The 24,762-nt window shown below is 37.1% G+C and overlaps 2 protein-coding genes across 20 annotated transcripts in view; one reads left to right on the top strand and one right to left on the bottom strand.

Annotated features, from left to right (window-relative positions):
• The window catches only part of FAM185A (family with sequence similarity 185 member A), a 78,125-nt gene that overhangs the window by 38,344 nt on the left and 15,019 nt on the right, over positions 1 to 24,762 (top strand). For 4 of the 8 annotated variants that reach the window (XM_049096648.1, XM_049096647.1, XM_049096653.1 and 1 more), the window contains 2 exons: positions 3,155 to 3,250; positions 6,259 to 6,393. In XM_049096648.1, coding sequence (XP_048952605.1) covers positions 3,155 to 3,250; positions 6,259 to 6,393 — 231 coding nt within the window. Of the gene's footprint in view, positions 1 to 3,154; positions 3,251 to 6,258; positions 6,394 to 16,481; positions 16,617 to 16,854; positions 17,981 to 18,847; positions 20,137 to 24,762 lie in introns of those variants that run through there. The other 4 variants (XM_049096650.1, XM_025449392.2, XR_007403596.1 and 1 more) reach the window with 3 other exon arrangements.
• The window catches only part of FBXL13 (F-box and leucine rich repeat protein 13), a 204,693-nt gene continuing 203,065 nt past the window's right edge, over positions 23,135 to 24,762 (bottom strand). For all 12 annotated transcript variants that reach the window (XM_049096636.1, XM_049096633.1, XM_049096637.1 and 9 more), the window contains one exon: positions 23,135 to 23,485. In XM_049096636.1, the coding sequence (XP_048952593.1) occupies positions 23,299 to 23,485 (187 nt within the window). In that variant the 3' untranslated portion in view covers positions 23,135 to 23,298. The remainder of the gene's footprint in view (positions 23,486 to 24,762) is intronic.

Below are 24,762 nucleotides of genomic sequence, written 5' to 3'. Positions count from 1 at the left end.
TCTTGGTTTCAGCTCAGGTTATAATCTCTGGGTCGTGGGCTAGAGGCCCCTATTGGACTCTGCCTTAGTGTGGAGTCTGCTTGAAGATTCTCTCCCTTTGCCCCTCCTCTCACTAGTGAGTGCTCTCTTTCTCTCACATAAACAAATCTTTAGAAATAAAATAGTCGGGATCCCTGGGTGGCGCAGCGGTTTGGCGCCTGCCTTTGGCCCAGGGCGCGATCCTGGAGACCCAGGATCGAATCCCACATCAGGCTCCCAGTGCATGGAGCCTGCTTCTCCCTCTGCCTGTGTCTCTGCCTCTCTCTCTCTCTCTGTGACTATCATAATTAATTAATTAATTAATTAATTAATTAATTAAAATTAAAAAAAAGAAATAAAATAGTCAACAGTAGAAAGCAAAGCTTGATAGTAGATGACAATAGGATAGGAATGCTTAATAGAGTTGCTCACCTAGCCTTACTTTCACTGCCTTATGTTGCCTCTTTTGGAAGGCATTGCCAGAAGCCATGTACTGGTGATTTTATCTTTAAAAAAAGAATATATTTGGAGCAGGAGGTGGCATGGTTTGCCTTGTGTGTCATTTGTAAGCCCAGCTTCCTAATGCTCCCTCCCTAATACAGGATACTGACTTAGAAAGCTTTACTTGAAATAACCTTACAATTCTGGCTTTGTATATCCTTTATGTCCTGTGTATGAAATTTGTTCCTTGTAATTAGTGTAGCTCTGGAAGTTGTAGGACTCGAGTTGCAGAAATGAAGAAATACCTTTTGTGTTACCGTATCTTAGTATCTACATGTTGAAACTTGAAGTTAAATGAAAAATTGAGAACTTTCTGAACATGTTTGATTTTGAAAGAATTCTTTCTTATCTGAGAGTTTGGAATTTTAGCCTTTCAAGTAGTTTTTATTCTCTATTAGACAAATGTATATTACAAATATATGGGGTTTTTTGGTTGTGTGTTCTGATTAGCTAATAGTCAACATCAGTTTTACCCTACAGTGTGTGTAATTTTCCAGGAAAACCCAGTGGTCTCTGGACAAGGACAAGATCCTTGTCCAAAATTGTGAGGATAGAAAACTCTCACAGAGAGCCTACTTATTCCAGACACTTATCTGGACTGATAATAGCTGTTTACTTCTTAATCGCCCTCTAATGCATATTTCCCTTCAGGCTTCTTCTAAGAGCTATAGAATTTCTCCATTATGTGAATTTCCAAAAAGTAAAATTTTATAGAGGAAGTCTTAATTTGACTCTTGGTAATTAATTTTTAGTTCCAGTCATTTGTATTACAGAAAACAAAAGAAGATTGGTGTTTGTTTTGCTACATAGCTTTTCAAATATCACTTTTGCTTTCTCTCTTTAAAACATATCTTGAGGGTTTTTTTGTTTTTGTTTTTGTTTTTTCAGTCTCCAAGGGATGGACCACTATCAAGAGCTCACGACTGATAACACGAGGATATAATTACTCAGTGGCTTAGAATAAAATTATTTAGCCTTTGTTTATTTCCCATTGGGTTGGGGGGAGAAGTATTTATTAGCTTCATGAAAATCTTGTGTAGTTTTTCCCCTAGAGACAGCAAGAAATCAAACATGTTTCACATATTTTACTTTGTTCAACTTGGGATAATATACACATTGTGTAGTCCACATTTCTTTTTAATTGTAATATATTTTTACCTGGCTTCCTTTAGGATGCAGTAAGAGATTATATAAAAGGAGTTTCTGTTGGTAACTGAGGAGAGAGATAATCATCTTTGCCCAACTATTCTATGTCATTTTTTATCACTAAAGGCTTAATTTCCCAGCATCAGGTTTACTTTTGAACTTAGAATTAAATAAATTGGGTCCAATAAAGGGCAGTTTTCAGTATACATTACAGATAAGTATTATGAATTATCTTGGGGTCAGATTTTAACCACTTTATTCCCAAGTTGCTTTGTTTAGGGTCATTTAAAAATTGAAAGAAAAACGTCTTGTATACAAATGTTTTTTCTTCACATTTTACTAAAAGTATAATTTTTGACATTATTTTCACCACACTCCCTAATTTGTTTCCACTTTGAAGTAGTAAAGTTCCTGATAAAATAGGCTTTTTAAGAGGTTTTTCATATATATATATGCGCTTTGGCCTTCTCAGGGCATTCAGACAGAATATTAAAAGTTCAGTTGCCATGAGGAAGAAGCAGCTACTTAGTACTGACTCTCCAACATCATTCTCTTACTTCTTTATCTCTAACTTTGTTAGCTTTCCCTTGAACTTGAAATGTTGGCTTTTTGAAGACTGGGGTCAATGATGACAGATTTGAGTGTCAAACCAGAACCACTGTAATTATGATTTTCTTCTCCCAACTGAAAAATACCTGTTCAATTCCAGAACTTTGAAAAGAAATATTTAGATATAAACAAGCTTCACCCACTCTTTAAGTGACTCCCTTTATCTCCATTTCTGTCTCTCTAAGAAATGCAACAAAATCTTATCCAGAGTAAGTGTTCACTATTAGCAGTACCTTTTTAGCCCCAACAAATTTGCTAAAAGGAGAAAATATAGGATAGTTTTGATTTGGGGGCACCTGGGTGGCTCAGTTGGTTAGTGTCTGCCTTCAGCCCAGGTCATGTTCCCAGATCCTGGGATGGAACCCCACATTAGCCTCCCTGTTCAGTAGGAAGTCTGATTCTCCTTCTGCCACTCCCCTGCTCATGCTCTCTCTCTCTCAAATAAATAAATCTTTTTTAAAAAGTTTGATTTTTGTTAACTTTGCTATTCTCTGTATCTTCATGAGATAAAACTCTTTAAATATTGAAAGTTGATAATAAACTAAATGTATCAATGGTGCTTAATAGTCTTGGCTGTCAAGGATCCCCTGCTTATGTACTCTCCTTTCTATATATTAGGTTGCAGAGTAAGGATTTTTATCAATAAGTTATGCAAGTTACTATGGACATAGGGATTTTTTGTTATCTAGGTGTAGATTTGTAGATTTCAAATTCTGCTTTCATTTTAAAGTGAAAGATGGCATAACTATGGGGAAAATAAAAACTTTGCAAGACTCTTAGTGCCTTATCCTACTGTTGAAGTGGAGTCTTTTATTTCAAGTTTATCATTTCAATTACTACAATAAGAATGATTATACTTACAGTTTTTCTTTTTTCCTAGACTCATCCTCTGGATGTCTAAAGGCCACAACTCATCAGGGTGCAATCGATGTGTATGTCAGCCATCTAGGGCAAGTGGAGTTGAAATCCCATAAAGGTTAGCCAAGTGGAATGTTTTATTTTGATATATGGTGTACAGAAGGTTTTATGTAACATCCAGGAAACAGATGGTCAGATTATTTTCTCTCTACTGACATCATGAGCTCAAGAAAATTTCTCATGATAGAACTTGATTTAAAGACTGACTGGGGGGCACTTGGGTGGCTCAATTGGTTAAGCATCTGCCTTTAGCTCAGGTCATGATCTTGGGGATCAAGCCCCGCATTGGGTTCCCTGCTCAGTGGAGAATTTGTTTCTCCTTCTCCCTCTGCCCCTTCCCCCCCACCTCCCACTCCTCTCTCTCTCTCTCTCTCTCTCTCTCAAATGAATAAATAAAATCTTTAAAAAATAAAAGACTCACCAGAGGGGCACCTGGCTGTCTCAGTTGGAGGAACATGCAACTCTTGATCTTGAAATTGTAAGTTTGAGCTCCACATTGGGTGTAAAATTTCTTGAAAATAAAATCTTTTTTAAAAAAAGAATAATAAAGACTGACTGGGATACTAATAACTCTCTGGATCAATGATTTTTGAAACTTTTGGAACAGGTGGCTATAAAGACTGTTGTTACCTTTGTAGTATAAACAAAAGTGTTACAATATAGTGTCTGTTGTGGAATTATTTAGTGTTAGTGTTTGGATTTCTCAGTTTGGTTTTATGTCTGAAATAGAATATTATTTGGAGGGAAAATGCTCCCATACATTTCTTTTGGCAGCTTTTCTACCAACTTGTTATAGGACCTTCTTGAGCCATCACTCTAGAATAATTCTTTGCAGTGTGTGGTCCTGAAATAAAGATATCACCAGGAAAGCCCTCTAAAGTAATTGTTGACTTAATCTCTTGAAGTATTAAGTCTTATTATGACATGTCTCTTTATATAATCTTATTTCTGTTACAAATAACTTATTCTAAGAATCCAAGTATTTAATTAAAAATAATATACTTTTTAGTCATATGAAGATTGAATATAAGTCTGTGTACATGGTGGCAAGTGGCTTGTATACTTGGAGTAGCTTGGCCATAGGAGCTGAAGTGACCTGGGTGCAGAAAGTTAAGAAATGTAGCTCCGTCTAAAAAAATTTTTTAAATAAAACTTAGACCTTGCATATTGCTCAGAACAGAGCTATATGTGTATAACAAGGAAAATACTTCCTTACAGAAAGTTGTTCCTGTTGTTAGTTTCTTGGGCATATTTTCTTGGGCAATACATTCTGTCCAACAAGGCTCTCTCATCAGAGTGTCAAAATAAAACTACAAACAGAGGCCTAAATCAGAAGGGTTTTTTTGCTGACACACAGGCGATTTGATTTCTCAAGATTACATTTTTTTCCTTTAAAATTGGATAATATTGCATTATCACTGAATTCCTGAGAGCTTCAGTAATGCCATTCAAGATATTTTGTAAGTTCTATTTAAGTCATATAATGCATTGTCTTATTACGAAGGCCCTAAGTAAAAATGTAATTTACCATAACTAGTAAGAGTACAAAGTTTTCAATAAGTAGCTTTTATATGAAAGTTATTTCTATTTTGTATGGATGGACAAAAAAGTAAAATAAACAAGAAACATTGTTAATCTTTATCTACTTAAAATATCTTTGAGCATTATTTGGGATGCTGATCCAGTAACCTATTGAAATAGCATATGATGTTGCAAAATTTGATTAAGTTTATAGTTTTGTGTTTTTCCTATTGGACTGGCATGAAGCTTAAGGACAACTGGAAACCAAAAAAATGTCTTATTTCAGGTATCTTAATTCTAACTATACTTGGGAACAGTAACTTTTTAAAAGAGTAATGGAAAATTATTCAGGGTTCTGTTGCTTAATGCTTAGTGAAGAGATCTAGAATCCTTTCCAACTCTGCCTGTGTCTTACGGTAACAGGGTTTTGGAAACAAACCACTTGAGTGTCCTAGATGTTCTCCATTTCCCCATGTGAAAAAGAATGTGTGCTTGTTTTTCTCTTCCTATGAGTTAATCTTATTAATTCTTTCAAAAAGGCTGTGTTTAGGCTTAAGAGTCAGACCTGCATCTGAGTACTGACTCTTCCACTTAAATATGTCCTTGATGAAACCACTGATCCTTATATAGTGTGCCTTCACTATGTGGTATAGTTAGTATTAGTTCACTTTTTAATTTAAAAAATGGTATTGATCTCAGTAACTATGAAGATGGTTTATGAAGTGAAAGAGTTTGAAGTTGTAGCAAGAGCCCTCCTTTCTAAAAAAGGTAGTTAAAGATAGGACATTTGAGAAAGTTTTCAAGTCATGAGAATTCTTTCATAAACAGTAATGGAGTTCTGATGGTGACAGCTTTTGTTTTTTAAGGATGTGGAGAGAGATGAGGATAGAGCAAGTTGCATTGCTTAACATTTTTAAAGCTCTCAGAGATTTAACACCCCTTTTCATTTAAGAACAGAAAAAAGTATTCATAAAATTACCACATTTAATATATTTAGAAATAAAAAGTCCTACAAAAAAATTTTTTTAAACTATTATTTTCTACTTTTAAAGTATGGTTGGTAGAAAAGCATGCATCTTCTATTCATTCTGAAATTCCCCAGGTTTTTTTTTTCCCCCTGAATCCCTCATATCTGTTGTTATAGGGAATCTCCTATCAGTAGTTTATATTTAAAAACTGAAAAGTAGTTTGTTTTTTAAATAAAATAACCTAGTTGTAGTGATATGCTTTGTCGTGTACTCCCACCTCACACATTTTGAGCAGTAATTATGAGAGTTTATCAGTTTTACTTCAGACTTTCCAGCTCCAGTTAGGAAGGCTGAGAAGATACGAAGTTAGACCCTGACATCATGACCCGAGCTAAAGGTAAAGGTCATGATCTTAACTAACTAAGGTACCCAGGTATCCTGCACCGCTGTTTAAATAAAATGTGCTAAGGAGTAAAGATGGTGTCCCAAGAGCATGCTACCCTTTCAGTCATTTTTCAAATAACCCCTGGTACTTTTGATTTCTTTGCATTAATAAACTTTTTAAAATTTATTACAGGCTCTATTCTTGTCAAGGTCGCACCTTCCATTCAAGCTTATTTACAGTTATCAGGGAAAGAGGTTAATGTAAACTCAGAAGTCCATGTTCAAGAAATGACTGAAGTTCACAAAGAGGATGGCGTAATTATTACTGGTAAGGGTGCTGCATTTTGCTATGTAAGATGAATAGTCATTGTTCACACATAAGTAGAAATATAGTACACTTAACTGCAGCTTTAGTCTTTTATTCCTTTCCATCATCACATTTTGATGTTTGACACTCTTTTCTTCCAACTGCTTATCAGTAAGTAGCACAGTACAGACATTTAGTTTGAGATACTCACTAACCTGTTATTGGATTAAGTCAATTTAAATAATTTTTCTATTTCCAAAGCATAGTTGCACACCCATGTTCATAGCAGCATTATTCACAGTAGCAAAAAGGTAAAAGCAACCCAAATGTCTATTGATGGATGAATGGATATGTGAGATATGGAAAATACATACAATGGAATATTATTTCACCTTAAAAGGGAAGAAAATCTTGTCATATGATACACATGGATGAACCTTAAGAACATCATGCTAAATAAAATAAGTCAAAAAAATAAATAAATAAATAATAAATAAATAAAATAAGTCTGTCACAAAAAGACTGTATGATTCCTCTTTGTATGTGATACCTGAAGTAGTCAGATTCATAGAAACAAAGTAGGGGAAGGGGAAAATGAGTTGTTCAATGAGTATAGTTTTGCAAAATGAAAAAGTTCTGGAGATCTGCACAACAATGTGAATATACTTAACATTACTGAACTGTAAGATTTATGTTATGCATTTTTTACTGCAATCTAAAATTTTTTGAAACCATGCATTTTTTTTCTGGTATAGCTGCTTTCTAATTCTTGGCCTTAAAAATCATCTAAATATATATAGTGCAATATTTAAAGTTAACTTTGCATGATTGGAATAAACACAAATTTGGATTGGTATTATGCACATTGTAAACTTGCTCTTTTAATACAACAAATTCTCAGTCCCAGAAATGTGAATGGTTTTGCACATTTTTTCTGACTACTTCTGGCTGCATTGATGGCTGATACTATTTTTTAAAATATTCATCGTACACAGATACATAGTAAATACATGTACACAGTACCAAAAAAAAAGGAATGAATTCTGGTGAAGTTTTCCTTTAAATGTTACAAGAATGGCATTGAGAAGGAGACTGAAAAAGGGCATGTGGCGGTGTCTTCACAAGATCAGATTTCAGTTCTATTTTTTTTTTATTTTTTTTAAGATTTATTTATTTATTTATTTATGATAGACATAGAGAGAGAGAGAGAGGCAGAGACACAGGAGGAGGGAGAAGCAGGCTCCATGTCGGGAGCCCGATGTGGGACTCGATCCCGGGACTCCGGGATCGTGCCCTGGGCCAAAGGCAGGTGCCAACCGCTAAGCCACCCAGGGATCCCAGATTTCAGTTTTAAATACAGGCATACCTCAGAGATACTGTGCGTTCACTTCCATACCATTGCAATAAAGCAATTCAAAAGAATATTTTCAGTTTCCCAGTGCATATAAAAGCTATGTTTATACTATAGTGCAGTTGTTAAAAGTATACAGTAGCACTGCATTTTTAAAAAAAATGCAGCTACCTTAATTAAAAATGCTTTATTGCTAAAAAACAAAACAAAAAACATGCTAAGCATCATCTGAGCTATCCATAAGTGATCATCTTTTTGCTTTGATGTTGATGGCTGGTGATTGATAAGAGTAGTGTTTGCTGAAGGTTGAAAGTTGAGATGTCCATGACAATTTCTTAAATTAAAACAACAGTGAAGTTTGCAGCATTAATTCCTCCTTTCACAAATCATTTCTCTGTAGCACATGATGCTGTTTGATAGCATTTTACGCACAGTAGAATTTCCAAATTAGAATCAATCCTCTCAAATTCTGCTGCTGCTTTATCAAGTAAGTTTATGTAATAGTCTAAATTCTTTGTTGTCATTCCAACAATCTTCACAGCATCTTCACCAGGAATAGATTCCTTCTCAAGAAACTACTTTGTTTATCCATAAAAAGCAACTCTTCATGCATTAAAATTTTATCTTGAGATTGCAGCAATTCAGTCACAGCTTCAGACTAGTTCTCCTTCTAGTTCTTTTCCTCTTCCTACCATGTTGTATTTACTTCTTCCACTGAAGTCTTGAACCCCTCAAAGTAATCCATGAATCAGCTTCTTCCAAATTCCTGCTAATGCCAATATTTTAACTCTTTCCATGAATCATGAATGTTCTTACTGGCAGCTGAATGATTAATCCTTTTCAGAAGGTTTTTAATTAAAAAAAAGAAGAAGGTTTTTAATTTATTTTGTCCAGATCCATCGTGAAATCACTTTTTATGGCAACCATAGCTTTATGAAATGTATTCTTAAACAATAAGACTAAAAGTTGATTTACTTTTTTTAAGATTTTATTTATTTATTCACGAGAGACACACAGAGAGAGAAAGAGGCAGAGACACAGGCAGAGGGAGGAGCAGGCTCCATGCAGGGAGCCCAACGTGGGACTCTGGGACTCGTTCTGGGGTCTCCAGGATCATACCCTGGGCTGAAGGCGGCGCTAAACCACTGAGCCACCCGGGCTGCCCTGAATTTACTTCTTGATCCATATGCTACAGAATGGATATCGTGTTAGCAGGCATGAGGACATTAATCTCATTGTACATCTCCATCAGAGCTCTTGGGTGACCACTGCATTGTCAGTGAGCAGTCATATTTGAAAGGAATCTTTTTCTGAAAAATAGGTATCAACAATGGACTTAAGGTATTTAGTAAACTATGTTATAAACAAGTGGGCTGTCATCCAGGCTTTGTTGTTCCATTGATTGAACACAGAGTAGATTTAGCATAATTTCGAAGAGCCCTAGGATTTTCAGAATGGTTAATAAGCATTGACTTCAACTTAAAGATAGCAGCTGCATTAGTCTCTACCAGGAGAGTCAGCCTGTCCTTTGAAGTTTTGAAGCCAGGCATTGACTTTTCCTTTCTAGCTATGAAAGTCCTAGGTGGCATCTTCCTCCAACATAAGGCTGTGTGTATACATTGAAAATCCTCTTGTTTACAATAGCCACCTTCATTAAAGATCTTAGCTAGATCTTCTGGAACTTGCTGCAGCTTCTACTTTAGCCCCTTGTGCTTCACCTTGCATTTTTATGTTATGGAGACAGCTTCTTTCCTTAAACATCATGAACCAGCCTTGGCTAGCTTCAAACCTTTTTTCGTGTAGCTTTTTCACCTCAGCCTTCATAGAATTGGAGAATGTTAGGGCTTTACTCTAGATTAGGCTTAGCTTAAGGAAATGTTGTGGCTGGTTTGATCTTCTATCCAGACCACTAAAACTTTCTGCATGTCAGCAATATGGCTGTTTTGCTTTCTTATCATTTGTGTGTTCAGTGGAATCATACTTTCAGTTTTCCTTCAGGAACTTTTTTTTTGCATTCACAGCGTGGCTAACCATTTGGCACAAAATGCCTAGCTTTAGGCTTCCTCAATAAGCTTAATCATTTTTAGCTTTTGCTTTAAAAGTGAGAGATGTGTGACTCTACCTTTCACTTGAACACTTAGAGACTATTTTAAGGTTATTAACTGGCCTAATGTTGTTGGCAAAATATTGTCCTGTCTCAGGAACTAGGGAAGCCTGAGGAGAGAGACACTGGGGACTGGCCAGTCCATGGAGTAGTCAGGACACATACTTACCAGTTAAGTTTACAGTATTGTATGGGTGCATTTCTGTGCTTCAAAAGTCACATTACTAACATCAAAGGTCACTGATCACAGGTCACCATAACAAGTGTAATAATAATAATGAAAGAGTTTAAAATATTGTGAGAATTACCAAAATGTAATACATAGATACTAAGTGAGCAAATGCTGTTGGGAAGAAGGTGCCAATAGACCTTCTTAGTGCAGGGTTGCCACAGACCTTCAATTTGTGAAAAATGCAAGGTCTACAAAGCACAATAAAGCAAGGTATGCCTTTGTTCATTTTATATATCATAAAAGTTAAAGTAATTTGTTAAAAATCATAGAATCTTAACAAAAAGCATGACAAGTAATAAAAATAAGTCCTGTACACCCACCCTCAGGTCTAACCCAAAGCATAATGAGCAGACTCATAGTGACATAGTGAAAATTTGATGAAAATTTAACCATATTAAAAGGAGTAAGAATCAATTTCTTGTGATCTAATCTCTGAAGTTTAATAAGGAGACAATAAAAAAAATAATGAGACAATAGAGTTGCCTTTTTTGGCTCTAGTAATCTTTTTTTTTAAAGATTTTTTAAGATTTTATTTAACTTATTTAAATAAAATCTCATGAGAGACACAGAGAGGGAGGCAGAGACACAGGCAGAGGGAGAAGCAGGCACCCAATTCAGGACTCCATCCCCGGACAAAGATCATTCCCTGAGCCAAAGGCAGAGGCTCAACCACTGAGCCACCCAGGCGTCCCTTGACCATAGTAATCTAAAGCAATAATATGAATCTGTTTAATAATGTTCTGAATTATAGCATAATTAAATTATTTTACATATGTTAAGAATGTTTGAATTAGAAATTATTTTGTCATTTTTTTGTTCTGTTACTCATAGAATCTTGTGTCTTTCTGAAATTTACTTTTAGCTTTAATTTAGTTTTAAAACCCTATTTTCAACACTTTAGCCATTAAAAAAAATAATAAACCTCATTAAATGATTTAAGAACACTTACTAGTCCTGTCACTGGATGAAATCAGTATCCCAGGCCTGATCTCTCTTTTTTCTGGCCCATCCTTATTCTGTTAAACTAGTACTACATCAAGCATAATATATTTGAAAACAAACATCATCTTTCCTTTGCCTAGCTCCTGTCTTCTGTATTTTCCTTTATTTTGTCAGTCACTCAACAAACTTTTATTGATTATTGAATCAAGCACTGCTAGAAATTGGGAATAAAAGATCTCTCTGTCATCTGGGAAGCTCATATCCTAGTAAGTAAGACAAATCAATGAACACAATGAAGTGGAATAAATGTATTAATTATATGTATATGATATAGTGAAAGGGTTTATATGACACATCTAAATTAGACTAGCATTATGAGTTTGAAGAAGTGAGAGAAGTCCAGCATACCTGGAGTATAGAGAGTAGGGGAAAATGGTATAAAGAAAGGCTGGAGGGCAGCCCGGGTGTCTCAGCAGGTTAGCGCTCGTTCGGCCCAGGTCGTGGTCCTGGAGTCCCAGGATCGAGTCCCACATCGGGCACCTTGCATGGAGCCTGCTTCTCCCTCTGCCTGTGTCTCTACCTCTCTTGCTCTCTCTGTGTCTCTCATGAATAAATAAATGAAATTAAAAAAAAAGAAAAGGCTGGAGACTTTGGGAGGGGTCAGATCATATAAGGCTGATTTGGATTTTATACTAAGTGCATTGCAAAGGCACCAGAAGGTTTTCATCTGGGTTTACACAACCAAATCTATGCATTACAAAGATCATTGAATGTTGAGTGGAGAAAGATTGGAAAGAGCAATGGTGAGTGAAGGAAAAGCTAATTAGCATGTTACTGTAGTAAATCAGGAGACCAAGGTCAGTGGCCTGGACTCCACAGTAATCTATCTTAAACTCCACAAACAAATACATAAACCTTAAAAAATTTTGGTTGAAGAAATAGATGAATGCTATGAGGAAGATAACACGCTTACTTCATGAGCTATTATGAGACTCCTCAGAGTATTTAATTCTTTTTGTGTTATATGTTATTATGTCTTACACTCCAGCCCCTCCTTCCTAAACCAGGAAGGCCCAAGTTGCAGAATGAAGTTTATTTCCCGCCCACAGCGTAAGAATCTAGGTACTTAAAAAAAAAAAAAAAAAAAAAAAAAAAAATCTAGATACTGATCAACAGATTTTTTTTCTTTTTTTTTTTTTAACTTTTTTTTAGTGGCTTTATTGAGATTTTTTTTTTTAAGATTTTATTTATTTACTCATGAGAGGCACAGAGAGAGAGAGAGAGGCAGAGACCTAGGCAAAGGGAAAGCAGGCTCCATGCAGGAAGCCCAATGTGGGACTCCATTCCAGTACTCCGGGATCACGCCCCAAGCTGAAGGCAAACTCTCAACCACTGAGCCACCCAGGTGTCCCCAGAATTTTTTCATAGAGTACGACATGACATACCATGAGCCCCAGATGTATCTAAAGATTGTCTCTCATATTAGGTTAAATCCATTAGAGTAATTATGCAGAGGGACCTCAGATAAAAACAGAGCAATCCCTTTGGAGAGCTGTATGAACAAGTGACTGAGTTTATAGAAACTTTCATAATTCATTTTAATTCTAAAACTGGGGGATCCCTGGGTGGTGCAGCGGTTTAGCGCCTGCCTTTGGCCCAGGGCGCGATCCTGGAGACCCGGGATCGAATCCCACATCAGGCTCCCAGTGCATGGAGCCTGCTTCTTCCTCTGCCTGTGTCTCTGCCTGTCTCTCTCACTGTGTGCCTATCATAAATAAATAAATAAATTTTTTAAAAAATTGTTAATTCTAAAACTGGTGCCCAGAAGGCCACAGACCTTTTTATCAAATGGATGGAATAATTTAAGAGGCCTAGAAAATCAGAGCAGATTGCTTTTTCTGTGGAGATTTCCAACATAAAACCCAGTTTTGGAAATAATGAGCAGCTTTATATGTGAGTTGTTATTATAGGCAGCTGAGCTCAGCTCATCTGGGCTTTCCTTACAGAGCCTATGAGGCATAGCAACAGAAATACCCTCACTGCTAAGAAGTCTGGATTGTATCTGTAGCATGACTGCTGCATGATTTCTGCAAAAAAAAACCCTGCCAGTAAAAATTAGTCCCTAGGGCTCAGGCTTCCCACAGGGTTTGCTGTGTCAGCTTTGTAATTTTGTTTGATTTCCTGTTTCATGGCTTCCCTCACTGTCGCTGTCACTAATAACTGTACATTGTACAATTCTTAAAGTAATTTATAAGTATTATATCCTATTCTGGGGACAAAGGAAGCCTAGGACTCTCAGGCTGAAACGTTTATGTACTTTAAAAGCTGTACACAATGTGTATTCTTTGGAGTGCATTTTTTAATCCTTAGAAGATCCTTGATTCCAAGTTTTGTGCTCTACCCATATATGGCAAATTCAACGAGTGGTGAATGGCTTAGGTAAGATATTTCTTGGAAGAAATTGATTTCTCAGGACGCCTAGGTGACTCAGCGGTTGGGCACCTGCCCTCAGCTCAGGGTGTGATCCTGAGTGAGATATGAAACCTCACTGTGGTGTATCAAGACATTCTGGGACCCAAAACCACAGCAGCACAAAATCCTTTTGTCTTAAAGGCCCCAGGTTAGATGTTTAGAAAGTATTGCAGATAAAGCATGTTGCCAGCCAATGATGTTTACTCTTGTCTGCTTAGTAGAGAGGGTAATACTACTGAGTTCTCTTTATTTTACTCAAACTAGAAATGTAAATTAGAATATAAAAAATGAATTCATTTTGGAACAGACCACCAAGTCAAAAGAGAGTTCTCAGCTTGTTTTTAGGCCAGAGTTAGACGTTTAGTGGTATTGTGATTTATAATGGAAAACTGGTTCATAGATTAGAAAAGATGCTGAAATGGGACTAAGCCCACAGAAAGCTACTTTTAAGATCTAGTGACAGTGTTTTCCCTACAAGTGGGAAAAAAACTAGTTTTTGATATGACTCATAGAAATAATTCTTTTTTTAGAGCACATTGAAGTTTGAGTTTTCTCCAACCTTATAACACATGGATTTGTCAGTCATGTAAATGTGCCTTAAGATGACATGGAAGAAATTCCATAAGAGAACAAAAAATGCTATAGGTTTATGACTGTCTGCTTAAAAATACTTTGACAGGAAGCTAATGTAGAAAAATTGCCTTTAGATTGTTTGTAGTTTTAAAGTGTTTTTGTTTCCCCATCATTTTGTTAAAGTGTAAGATACTGGGAATGTCATAGATAATTACACATCAACTTTGTTCATTAATGTTTACCAAAGGTTTTGTTTCTTTTCATCTGCAAACTACCTGTAAGGCTAGATAGTAAATATGTTAGACTTTACATATTCTTTTGGGGTTTGTTTTTTTTGTAACCCTTTAAAAATGTAAAGCTCATTCTTAGCTTTTAGGCCATAAAAGCGGGCCTCAGGCCAGAAGCGGGCCTCAGGCCAGATTTGGCCTGTGGGCTGTAATTTGTTGACCTCTAGACTAGAGATCAAAGTGAAAAATCCCTAATCTTAGAGCATATGAATTATGCTTGTAATGCCTGGGGATTTTTGTTTGTTTTTATTTTTGTATTTATTTTGTTCACTTAAGAAATATTGAACCGCAGCCAAATCTTACCCTGAATGACCTCTTCCCAGTAGTAAGGAAAAAATGATTTGAGGAAAAAGTGTAATTATGTAAGATTTTAGAAACAATGCAACCATAAAAGATAGATACAATGGCAAATAAAAACACAGAAAAATGTTCAGCATCACTAGCCATCAGTGAAATGCACATTAAACCCAAATGAGATACTACCTATTCGAATGGGTAAAATAAACATTAAAATATTTGGTTATAGAATTGTGTATGGTTAGAGGTTTTATTTGTAAAACATATGCATTAAAAATAATAAAATTTCAGAATCATTATTTTCATGTTTCACAAGTGTATGATTTATTGTCCCAGCCAGTTGGTAAACTTCTTGAGGATATTAACATGTCTTTGTACATCTTTTGAATGTGAAGGTATAAACTACTTTAGCCTGGTGCTTCCCCTAGTGGGTGGTCAGTAGTGTTTATAATGTAAAATGGGGATCCTCCAGCTATGAATCATTGAAGTTAAATCTGCTGCTAATAAGGCAGCACCAGAATTATCCTTCTGACCCAAATGTTAATAAACTCTGTTATAAGGGTCGGGAAAGGGAAGTGGAGGCTGGGAACAGGGAGGAGAAGGGGCAAGCTCACCTTAGCCAAGAAGCTTTTTAAGCCTATTTTGAAACCAGAAAATTAAAGTCTGCAAATTCCTACTTAAAGCCCTATCTTTGTTCACACCTAGTGTGATTAGGTCAGGTATATTTGGGGTTAAATAATGATTAATGCTTCTCAACTAGGTATTTGGGGGTAAATAAAATAACTTGGAGATTCGTATATTTGGGTAGATTTGGACAGGACAGATTTAGAGAGCAAACACTGGAGTTTAAAACATGTTCTGAGGGGCACCTGAGTGGCGGCACAGTTGGTTAAGTGTCCGACTCTTGGTTTCAGCTCAGGTCATGATCTCAGGGTTGTGAAATCGAGCCCTGCATCAGACTGTACTCAGCACAGAGTGAGCTTCAGAATCTCTCTCTTTCTCCCTCTGCCTGTCTTGTCGTATTCGTTGTCTCTCTCAAATAAGCAAATATTTTTTTAAATGTCCTGAGAAACAGCTTTTTCTCCCACTTAATGGAAGGCAAACTACATAAGGATAGGGTTATTTCCCATTTTTTTTGGCCAATAAAACATTGATTATCATTGGCAAAGGGTTAAATAAGGAACAAGTTTCCTGCAACTGCAAGTTCCAAAATGTGTTGCAAGATTTTTGTAGGAAGGAATTTATGAACTTTACAAATTAGAATAGTCCCCACAGATTCAGACCAAAGAGTGAAGAGCTTTCAATAAATTACTTATGGGCAAGATAGGGAAAGCCATTTTCAAGCAACCTAAATGGAATTGTATAAACCATCTTGCTTTTTGAGTATTATCTCTAGACTAAAATTGCTGTGTGTTCATTTTGTTAGTAGCAGTAGCATTGTGTGTAGTGTGAGGGCCAAGGGTGGGCTGCCCCAAGATGGATCACTTTGGCATAAAGATTATTTCAATTTAAAAGTAATCAAAACCCAGCAGGTGCTGGAAAAGCTGTCTGCCTCCCCCTCAATTGCCTAAATTTACATTGGAAAGGAGAGCCTGGGCCAGCATGAGAGCTATTAACAGAGGCTCCCCTTTACCTAAGAAACTCACCTGCATAAAAGGGCAACTGTTGTTTTTCAAAACATCTTTCATATTCCTGCTTATGGCCTTCTCCCCTTTGTATCTTCAGGCCCTATCCCTCTCCTTAGTTCAAATAAGTTTTGTGTTGCCTCATTGTCTTTAGGATTTCATGCCTGTGTGTGTTCCCCATATGTACACCTATTAAATTTGATTTTCTTCTGTAAATCTGTCTCAGGTCAATTTAAGTCCAGCTAGAAGAACCCTAGGGGCAGAGGAAGGTCTTCCTCACCAACAGTAGCTTCTACTGCTGCAAAAGGAAAGGAGTAGATTGGCTACTCTTTCCATAAGCAAGAAAAGCATGATTGGGGAGGTAATAAATAAATCTATTGAGGAAAAAATCTTAGTTGGAAAAACATTACTATTGTTGATGCTTTACTACTGATGCCAAATAGTGTAAAAAAATAATAATAATGAAGTTAGAGCAACCACTCTTCAGGATTTCCAGTTCTTTCCTCTACACTTACTTGAATTACTAGAAAAAAAAATCTGTATTACAGAAAAACTGTTAGGTGCAAGTACCTCAAAAATTCATGACCTACCAAATTCAGCACAGGCACAAAAAGAAGAACATTTGAATTGACAAAGCTGAACCCCTTAATAATGAGTTGGAAGAAAAAGAGAAGCTTTTGTGAATTAACAAAATTCAACCAGGTAAATTTAAAGATCTAATTGGCTTTATTGAACGATTCATGAATTGTTTGAATTGTGCGGCACCTCACCTAGCAAGTAGAGAGGAACTCCAGGAAGTTGTACCAAATGGCAGATTTTTCTAGAGAATGGGGGGACAGGAAAGTTATTAGCAAAAGAAAAGGATTGTTCCAGGCTAGGCCAGGGGGGAAAAACAAAGGGGTCTTATTCACAAGAGCTTGTCTATCTCTAGGGGATGGAAAGGGCCCTTGTGTCACTCACTGGCACTGACTGAAAAATTCCTGACTGACCAGCTAAGACTCCATTGCTGGGGTAGTTTGAAACTGTAGTTAGATTATGTATTAAGCACCTGTTTGGGAACTCAGTCTAAGTGACACCATTTGGGCTTGTGGTATTTTTTTTTTGTTTTTTGTTTTGTTTTTTTACATTTCTAACATCAGGATTTACCACTAGAAATGAGATTTTTAACCAGTTTACTGAGAAGTAATGATGGCATTGAAATATAGCAAGAGAAGTAGAAGGGAATAACTCCAGAAGTCATTGGATACTTGAAAGATGCAATGAACTCTAAGACATAGACAAGATTATGGCTCAGATTAAAGGGGAGGCAAGAACTCAGAGAAGAATTTGTATCCAAGATATACTTTATATCAAAGACACGAAGATTGGATTGGTGTCCAACACCTTTTCATCAACTAAGAACATCACATGTTACTAACAAAGGAAAAAACTATACTAAAGAAAAGAGTTATTTCCTGATTTGTGTGCTTGGATTCAGTTCAGATTTGATTGGTCTCTTATTTTTTTTTAAAGATTTTATTTATTCATGAAAGACAGAGAGAGAGAGGCAGGCTCCATGCAGGGAGCCCAGTGTGGGACTTGATCCTGGGACTCCAGGATCACACCTCGGGCTGTAGGTAGGCGCTAAACTGCTGAGCCACCCAGGGATTCCCTGATTGGTCTCTTAAATCCAGAATTACAATGGAGCTTTAGTTACCTTGATTTAAAGAAAAAAAAAAAAACAAAAACGTAGAACTAAAAGAGAGATGGGAAATAAACCTGGTGAGCTCTATGCCTGCTACAGCTTATTCCCTGGAGGTAATTTCCAGGTTGCAAGGCAAGGAGGGGTAATACAGAGCCAAAAGACTCCTGCAGAGGAGGACACTGGACTGAGCATCTGGGGAGACCAAGACTGCTAGATTTCACAAGAGACCATTCCAGAGAGGAGATGGAGCTGCACACGGTGCCCATGAGGCTTCAGCGAAGTACTGATCAGGAAACTACCTGATACCTGCCTCAGTATGAATAAACCTCAAAATGATTATCTTGAGTGGAAGCACCTAGATTTTTTTAAAAGAATAAAATACATATTATTTTGTTCCATTTATTAAAATTTTAGAAAATGCAACTAATCTGTATGACACAAAGCAGATCAGTGATTGAGGGGTTGGGGAGAAGTGTCTGGAGGTGACAGGAAAGGGGCAGGAGGAAGAGATGACAAAGGAGCACAAGGCAACTTGTAGGAGTGGTGGATATATTCATTAATTTGATTGAAGAGATGGGTTTCACAGTTTTAAGTATGTCAAAACTTAACTGTATTGCATATGTTAAGCACATGTAGTTTGTCAGTTGTACTCTTTTTAAAACCTGCATACAAAAAAAAAGCTAAATACAAATAAAAGAGTAGCTTCCCTTTCAGATGTTCTGAGAAAATGAAAGGAGGGAATAAGCTCAGGTAACCCCTTTGCAGCTCTCCCAACTCAGGCTATCTTTTCTAAGATTTTTGCTGTTCCAAAAGTATCTTTCAGTTTCAGAGATGGGTTGTTAGGATCTATGTAGTCAGATATTGCTCTTGTCAATGAAGATATAACTTTATGCAATTTTGTGTTTCAGGGCTCATGAACCAAGCAAGCAAACATGAAAAATGGATTAAGGCCGATGCCCCAGAAGGCACTGTAAATGTTAGAAGTCAAAGCTGGTTTCAGTCCCTGAAACTGCAGGACTAAGGATGGTTTGAATTATATTTATAATTTTTAACAATGACGGGGTGCCTGGGTGGTTCAGTGGTTGAGCATCTGCCTTTGGCTCAGGCCGGGATCCCGGGGTCCTGGGATGGAGCCTGCTTCTCCCTCTGCCTATGTCTCTACCTCTGTGTGTCTCTCATGAATAAACAAATAAAAATCTTTGCAATTTCTAACAATGATTAACAGATCTGTGACTACAAAATGCAAAAACCATAGTTCATCTCAATGTTGAAAACAACAAATTGGAGTGAATGAATACTGGTGAATTGTCTTGTGGGGGCCTTTTCAAAATTTGTACTTAGCTATTGTATTTGTTTTCTCTTTCCCTGTCATGAAACTACACAAACTTACCGACTTAAAATAACACTTATTTTTAGCTTACAGTTTTGTAGGTTAAGACACCTGCATGGCTATGTTCTCTGCTCAGGGTGGACAAGGCTGGACTCAAGGCATTAACCAGAATATGTTCTCATCTGGATGCTCTGGGGGGAAAAATCTACTTTCAAGCTTGTTCAGATTGTTGACAAAATCCAGCTTCTTGTAACTACTACTGAGCTCTCTCTTTTCTTGCTGTCCATCTGTGATCATTTTAAGTTTCCACGGGCCACTTGCATTCCTCCATTGTAAAGCCAGCAATGATGCATTCAGTGATCCTGGTACTTCAATATCTGATCTTGTCTGCAACCAGCTGGAGAAAGTGCTTTTAAAGACCTCACTGGAGGGCACCTGAGTGGCTCAGTGGTTGAGCATCTGCCTTTGGCTCAGGTCATGATCCCGGGGTCCTGGGATCAAGTCCCACATAGGGCTCCTCGTGGAGAGCCTGCTTCTCCCTCTGCCTGTGTCTCTGCCTCTCTCTGTCTCTCATGAATAAATGAATGAATCTTTAAAAAAATAAAGGGTCAGTTGATTAGATCAGACCTACCTGGAATAATCTTTGTTTTGCCATATACTGTAACATAATCATGGAAGTGCTATCTCATCATATTTATAATTTCCATTTACACTCAAGAGGAGGAGATATACAAAGGCATAGGTAATGGGGGGCAGTTATCTTAGAAATTCTTGCGCCATAGCTCTCTTGTAACATGTTTGCTACTTAGTACTTCTTATGACATCAATGTAAATTGAAGCTATGAATAAAACACATCATAAATGTGATGCTTTTGCCACCGATTCTTAATTTTTTTGTATCATTTAAGATATAATGCATTGGAAAGAGGAGAAAATTCAGCTATTTTATAGTCTGCTGTATGAATATTGATTTTTACTTTTACAGTAGCATACTGTATAATTTCCTAAATTTCTCTTTCAAACCTTACTTTGTCTACTTCTGGGGTATTTAACTTACCCAAGACTGAATAGACCTATCTTTTGGATTATGTTTTTTTATGATTAGGATAAATCAGTTCTTAAATAATGCTTTCTAATAAACCTCAAATACTATGATTTATAATAGTTTCTTGTTAATATTTTATTTATTTGCAGTTCTACTCTTCATATTTACGAGACAAAGTAAACTTCGTGGAACATCTCATAGTATCCTTTAGTTAGTCTTCATGAAATCAAGATTTATAGGAATCCCTGGGTGGCTAAGCAGTGTGGCGCCTGCCTTTGGCCCAAGACATGATCCTAGAGTCCTGGGATCAAGTCCCACATCGGGCTCCTTGCGTGGAGCCTGCTTCTCCCTCTGCCTGTGTCTCTGCCTCTCTCTTGCGCTCTGTCTCTCAAGAATGAATAAATAAAATATTAAAAAAAAAAAAGCTATAGTATTCAAAACAGTATGGTGCTGGCACAAAAATAAACAGATCAATGGAACAGAATAGAAAGACCAGAAATAAACCCACAATTATATGATCAATTTTTTTAAATTTTTTTTTAATTTTTATTTATTTATGATAGTCACACAGAGAGAGAGAGTGAGAGAGGCAGAGACACAGGCAGAAGGAGAAGCAGGCTCCGTGCACCGGGAGCCTGACGTGGGATTCGATCCTGGGTCTCTAGGATCGCGCCCTGGGCCAAAGGCGGGCGCCAAACCGCTGTGCCACCCAGGGATCCCTATGATCAATTTTTGACGAAGGAAGCAAAAGTATGCAATGGGAAAAAAAGACCATCTCTTCAATAAATGGTGTTTTGAAAACTGGACAGCTACATGCAAAAGAATGATACTGGACCACTTTCCTACACCATACACAAAAATTAATTCGAAATGGATTAAGAACCTAACTAAATGTGAGATCTGAAACCATAAAAAATCCTAGAAGAGAGCATAGGCAGTAATTTCCCTGACATCAGCTGAAACAACATCTACCTAGATCTGTCTCCTGAGGCAAGGGAAACAAAAGCAAAAATAAACTGTTCTACAACTCAACACCAAAGAAACAATCCAATTAAATAGAAGAAATTAACAGACATTTCTCCAATTAAGACATCCAGGTGGCAAACACACATGAAAAGACACTCAACATCACTCATTTTCAGAGAAATCTAAATCAAATGCATGAGATACCACCTTGTACCCTTTAGAATGGTTAAAATAAAAACCACAGTAAACAACAAACAGGTGAGGATTTAAAGAAAAAGGAACTCTTGCACTATCAGTGGGAATGCAGACTGGTGCAGGCATTAAGGTTCCTCAGAAAATTAAAAAATAGAGCTACAATATGATCCAGCAATCACACTTGTAGGTATTTACCCAAAGAATATGAAAATGCTAATTCTAAGGGATGTATATACCCATATGTTTAATGCAGCATTATTTACAGTAGCTAAATTACAGAAGCAACCCAAATGTCCATTGATGGATGGATAAAGAAGATGTGGTCCACAGTGGAATATTATTCAGCAATAAAGAAGAATGAAATCTTACCATTTACAATAATATGGTTGGAGCTAGAGAGTATTATGCTAAGTGAAATAAGTCAGAATAAGACAAATACCATATGATTTCACTCATATGTCGAATTTAAAAAACAAAAAAAAGTGACAAAATGAGACAAAAAGAGATTCTTAACTATACAGAACAAAATGATGGTTACCAGAGGGGAGGTGAGTGGGGGGATCGGTGAAATAGGTGATGGGGATTAGGAGTGCACTTGCCATGATGAGCACTTCGTAATACATGGAATTACTGAATCACTATATCGTATACCTAAAACTAGACCTAAAAGTATTGTATACCTAAAACTAAAACTATACTTAAAACTAATATAATATATTAATATAACTAAAACTAATATAATACTGCACGTTAACTACACTGGAATTTTTTAAAAAGTAATGGAGAAAATAGGTTAAAGACTGATCCGGTATTACCAACACAGGTCATTTGTGACAGAACAGAGTTGTGCTTTTCCCTGGACCCTCAACAGAAATATCAATAGTGATAAAAATCCACAGGTGAAAGCTTAATAAGGAGGTACGCGACAATCCATACCTTTTAGCATAAAATAGGAAGAGCATCTTTTTTGACATAGCATGGTTGTTAAAATTCCTCTGTAGCACAGATGTGATTAAAAAGAGATTTTTCGGGACGCCTGGTGGCTTAGTGGTTAGGCATCTGCCTTCCACCCAGGGTGTGATCCTGGGATCCAGGATCGAGTCCCACATTGGGCTCCCTGCGTGGAGTCTGCTTCTCCCCCTCCCCCCTCCCCCCCCCCCCGTCTCTCATGAATAAACAAAAAAAAATTTTTTTTTAAAGATCTTTCTGAAACATTGCAGGGATATCCTTTCAATTCACATGTAGTTCATATTTCTATTTAACTTATCCCTGACTGTTAAATCAAATGTGAAGGTGAGTCCTGGGTTAAGTGGCATTTAGTTCTTATTGTTAAATGTCTGGAAATAACTAAGAAAGCCTTGTTTCCTTTAAAGATGTATGTCTACATTTTTTAAATCATCACAGATCCTTAAAATCATTACCCAGGCTCAAACTCTTACACTGACTCATATGACCTGACCATCTCTGCTTTCTTTTGTGAAGAAAAGCTTCTAAATTCCTTGTCAAAAACGTCACATCTCTCAGGGTTATTTTATAACTGTAACCTTAGATTTGATAATCTCATCAGCACCATTTGTTTGATGAAGGTAAATTTAAGTAGAAAATTTACATAGTAGCAATACTTGATTTGGCTTTTTTAAAAAATCATGATTAAACCAATTAGAAGAACTAATAATGTATTTAGAAATATTTGTAGTTGGAATAAAAATCAGGAGATGATTTGCTGCTTGGTTACACTGTTGAGATCCAGCTGGTAAAAATACTTTCATCAAATTAAGCTACCAACTTCTAGATTTTTTGTTCTTCTTGCTTGAGGCTGAAGGTCATACTACTTCCTCTTCACCACTGTATATTGAATCTGTCACTGTGATTTCTTCATCTTCTTTAAGTGGTGTTATCTCTTGTTTTGTAAGAGGCTTGCCTTCATAATCATAGCCAAACCAAAGTGGAGGGTCATTAGGGTTATATTCTTGCTGCTGAACCATAGATGACATTCTCCTTGCTGCCTCCCTGCAATAAGAGTGATTTGCATTAGCCAGTTGCAGAAGTAATTGCTAGCGCAGAATTTTCAAACCAGAGCAAATTTATAGTTAAAGAACTGTCTCAAGGCAAATGAATTGGACAGCTCTTTTGCATTCCTGAGAGAGTATGCAAATATTCAGGATCCCAAAGTTTAAGTAGCTCGGTAGCTCTCTGGTTCAGTGGGATCAGAGATTAACAGACTCAGTGAATGGTTAGGGAAACTATGCATGGCAATGGAGTGGGAACACTGAGGCCACTCTAGTGCTCTTGAGTGAGCCTTCTGCCCTGCATCTCTAGTTTCTTTGATGAGGGAGTACCCTAACCTGCCAATCTATGAAGTCCCACCATGGAGGAGCTCTTAACCCAGAGTCCACAGATCCCTGTTGGATAGATGGATGAACTTCAGGGAAGTCCATGAATTCCCTGAAAATTTATGCAGTTTTGTATCTAATATATATTTTTCTGAGGAGAGGGTTTGTGCTTCATCAAACTCTCAAAGGTGTCAGTGACCAAAATGATTAAAAATATTACTGTCTTTCTTAGGAAGAAATAAGGAAGAAAGGGAAAAAAGCACCTAAACGTGATTCTGGACCCAAATTTTAAGATAGGTGGGTGGAAGTTTCCACCCCTAACTAAGCAATTCTTAGACAGCAGCTGGGTATCCTACAATTCAACTTAATTTTGACACTGTCTACCCAGAGACAGCATCAGAGTCCACAGATTAAAGGCCCATCCTCACTAGACTGCCCTCCACTTCAGATACCAGTTGCAAGTCCAGGTTGTCACTCAGGCTTCTGACTGACTGGCTATAGAGCAAAAGTTCCAACAACCCCGGCCCCCCGCCTGCCCCCACCATCTTGGGTTTGATTAATTTGCTGGAGTTGCTTACCGAACTCAGAGAAACATTTTGCTTACTGGTTCACTGGTATTTTATAAATGAGTATAACTCAGGAATAGCCAGGTGGAAGAGATATATGGGACAGGGTGTGGGGAAAGGGTACAGAGCTTCCATGCCTTCTCTAGGTGCACCACTCTCCAAATCCACACATACTAACCAACCTGGAAGCTCTCCAAACCCTGTCCATTTAGGATTTTATGGAGGCTTCATTATGTGGACATGTTTGATGAAATCATTGGCCACTGGGGATTGATTTAATCTCTAGCCTCTCTCCCCTCCCAGGAAGTCAGAGGGTGGGACTGAAAGTTCTACCCCTCTGTTCTTGGTTGGTTCCTCTGACAACCAGCTTCCATCCTAAAGTGCTTTC

This window comes from Canis lupus, chromosome 18, assembly GCF_003254725.2.
Source record: "Canis lupus dingo isolate Sandy chromosome 18, ASM325472v2, whole genome shotgun sequence".
Lineage (NCBI taxonomy): Eukaryota > Metazoa > Chordata > Mammalia > Carnivora > Canidae > Canis > Canis lupus.
Note: the sequence above shows the minus strand (reverse complement) of the source record. Positions and strands in the feature narration are given on the sequence as shown.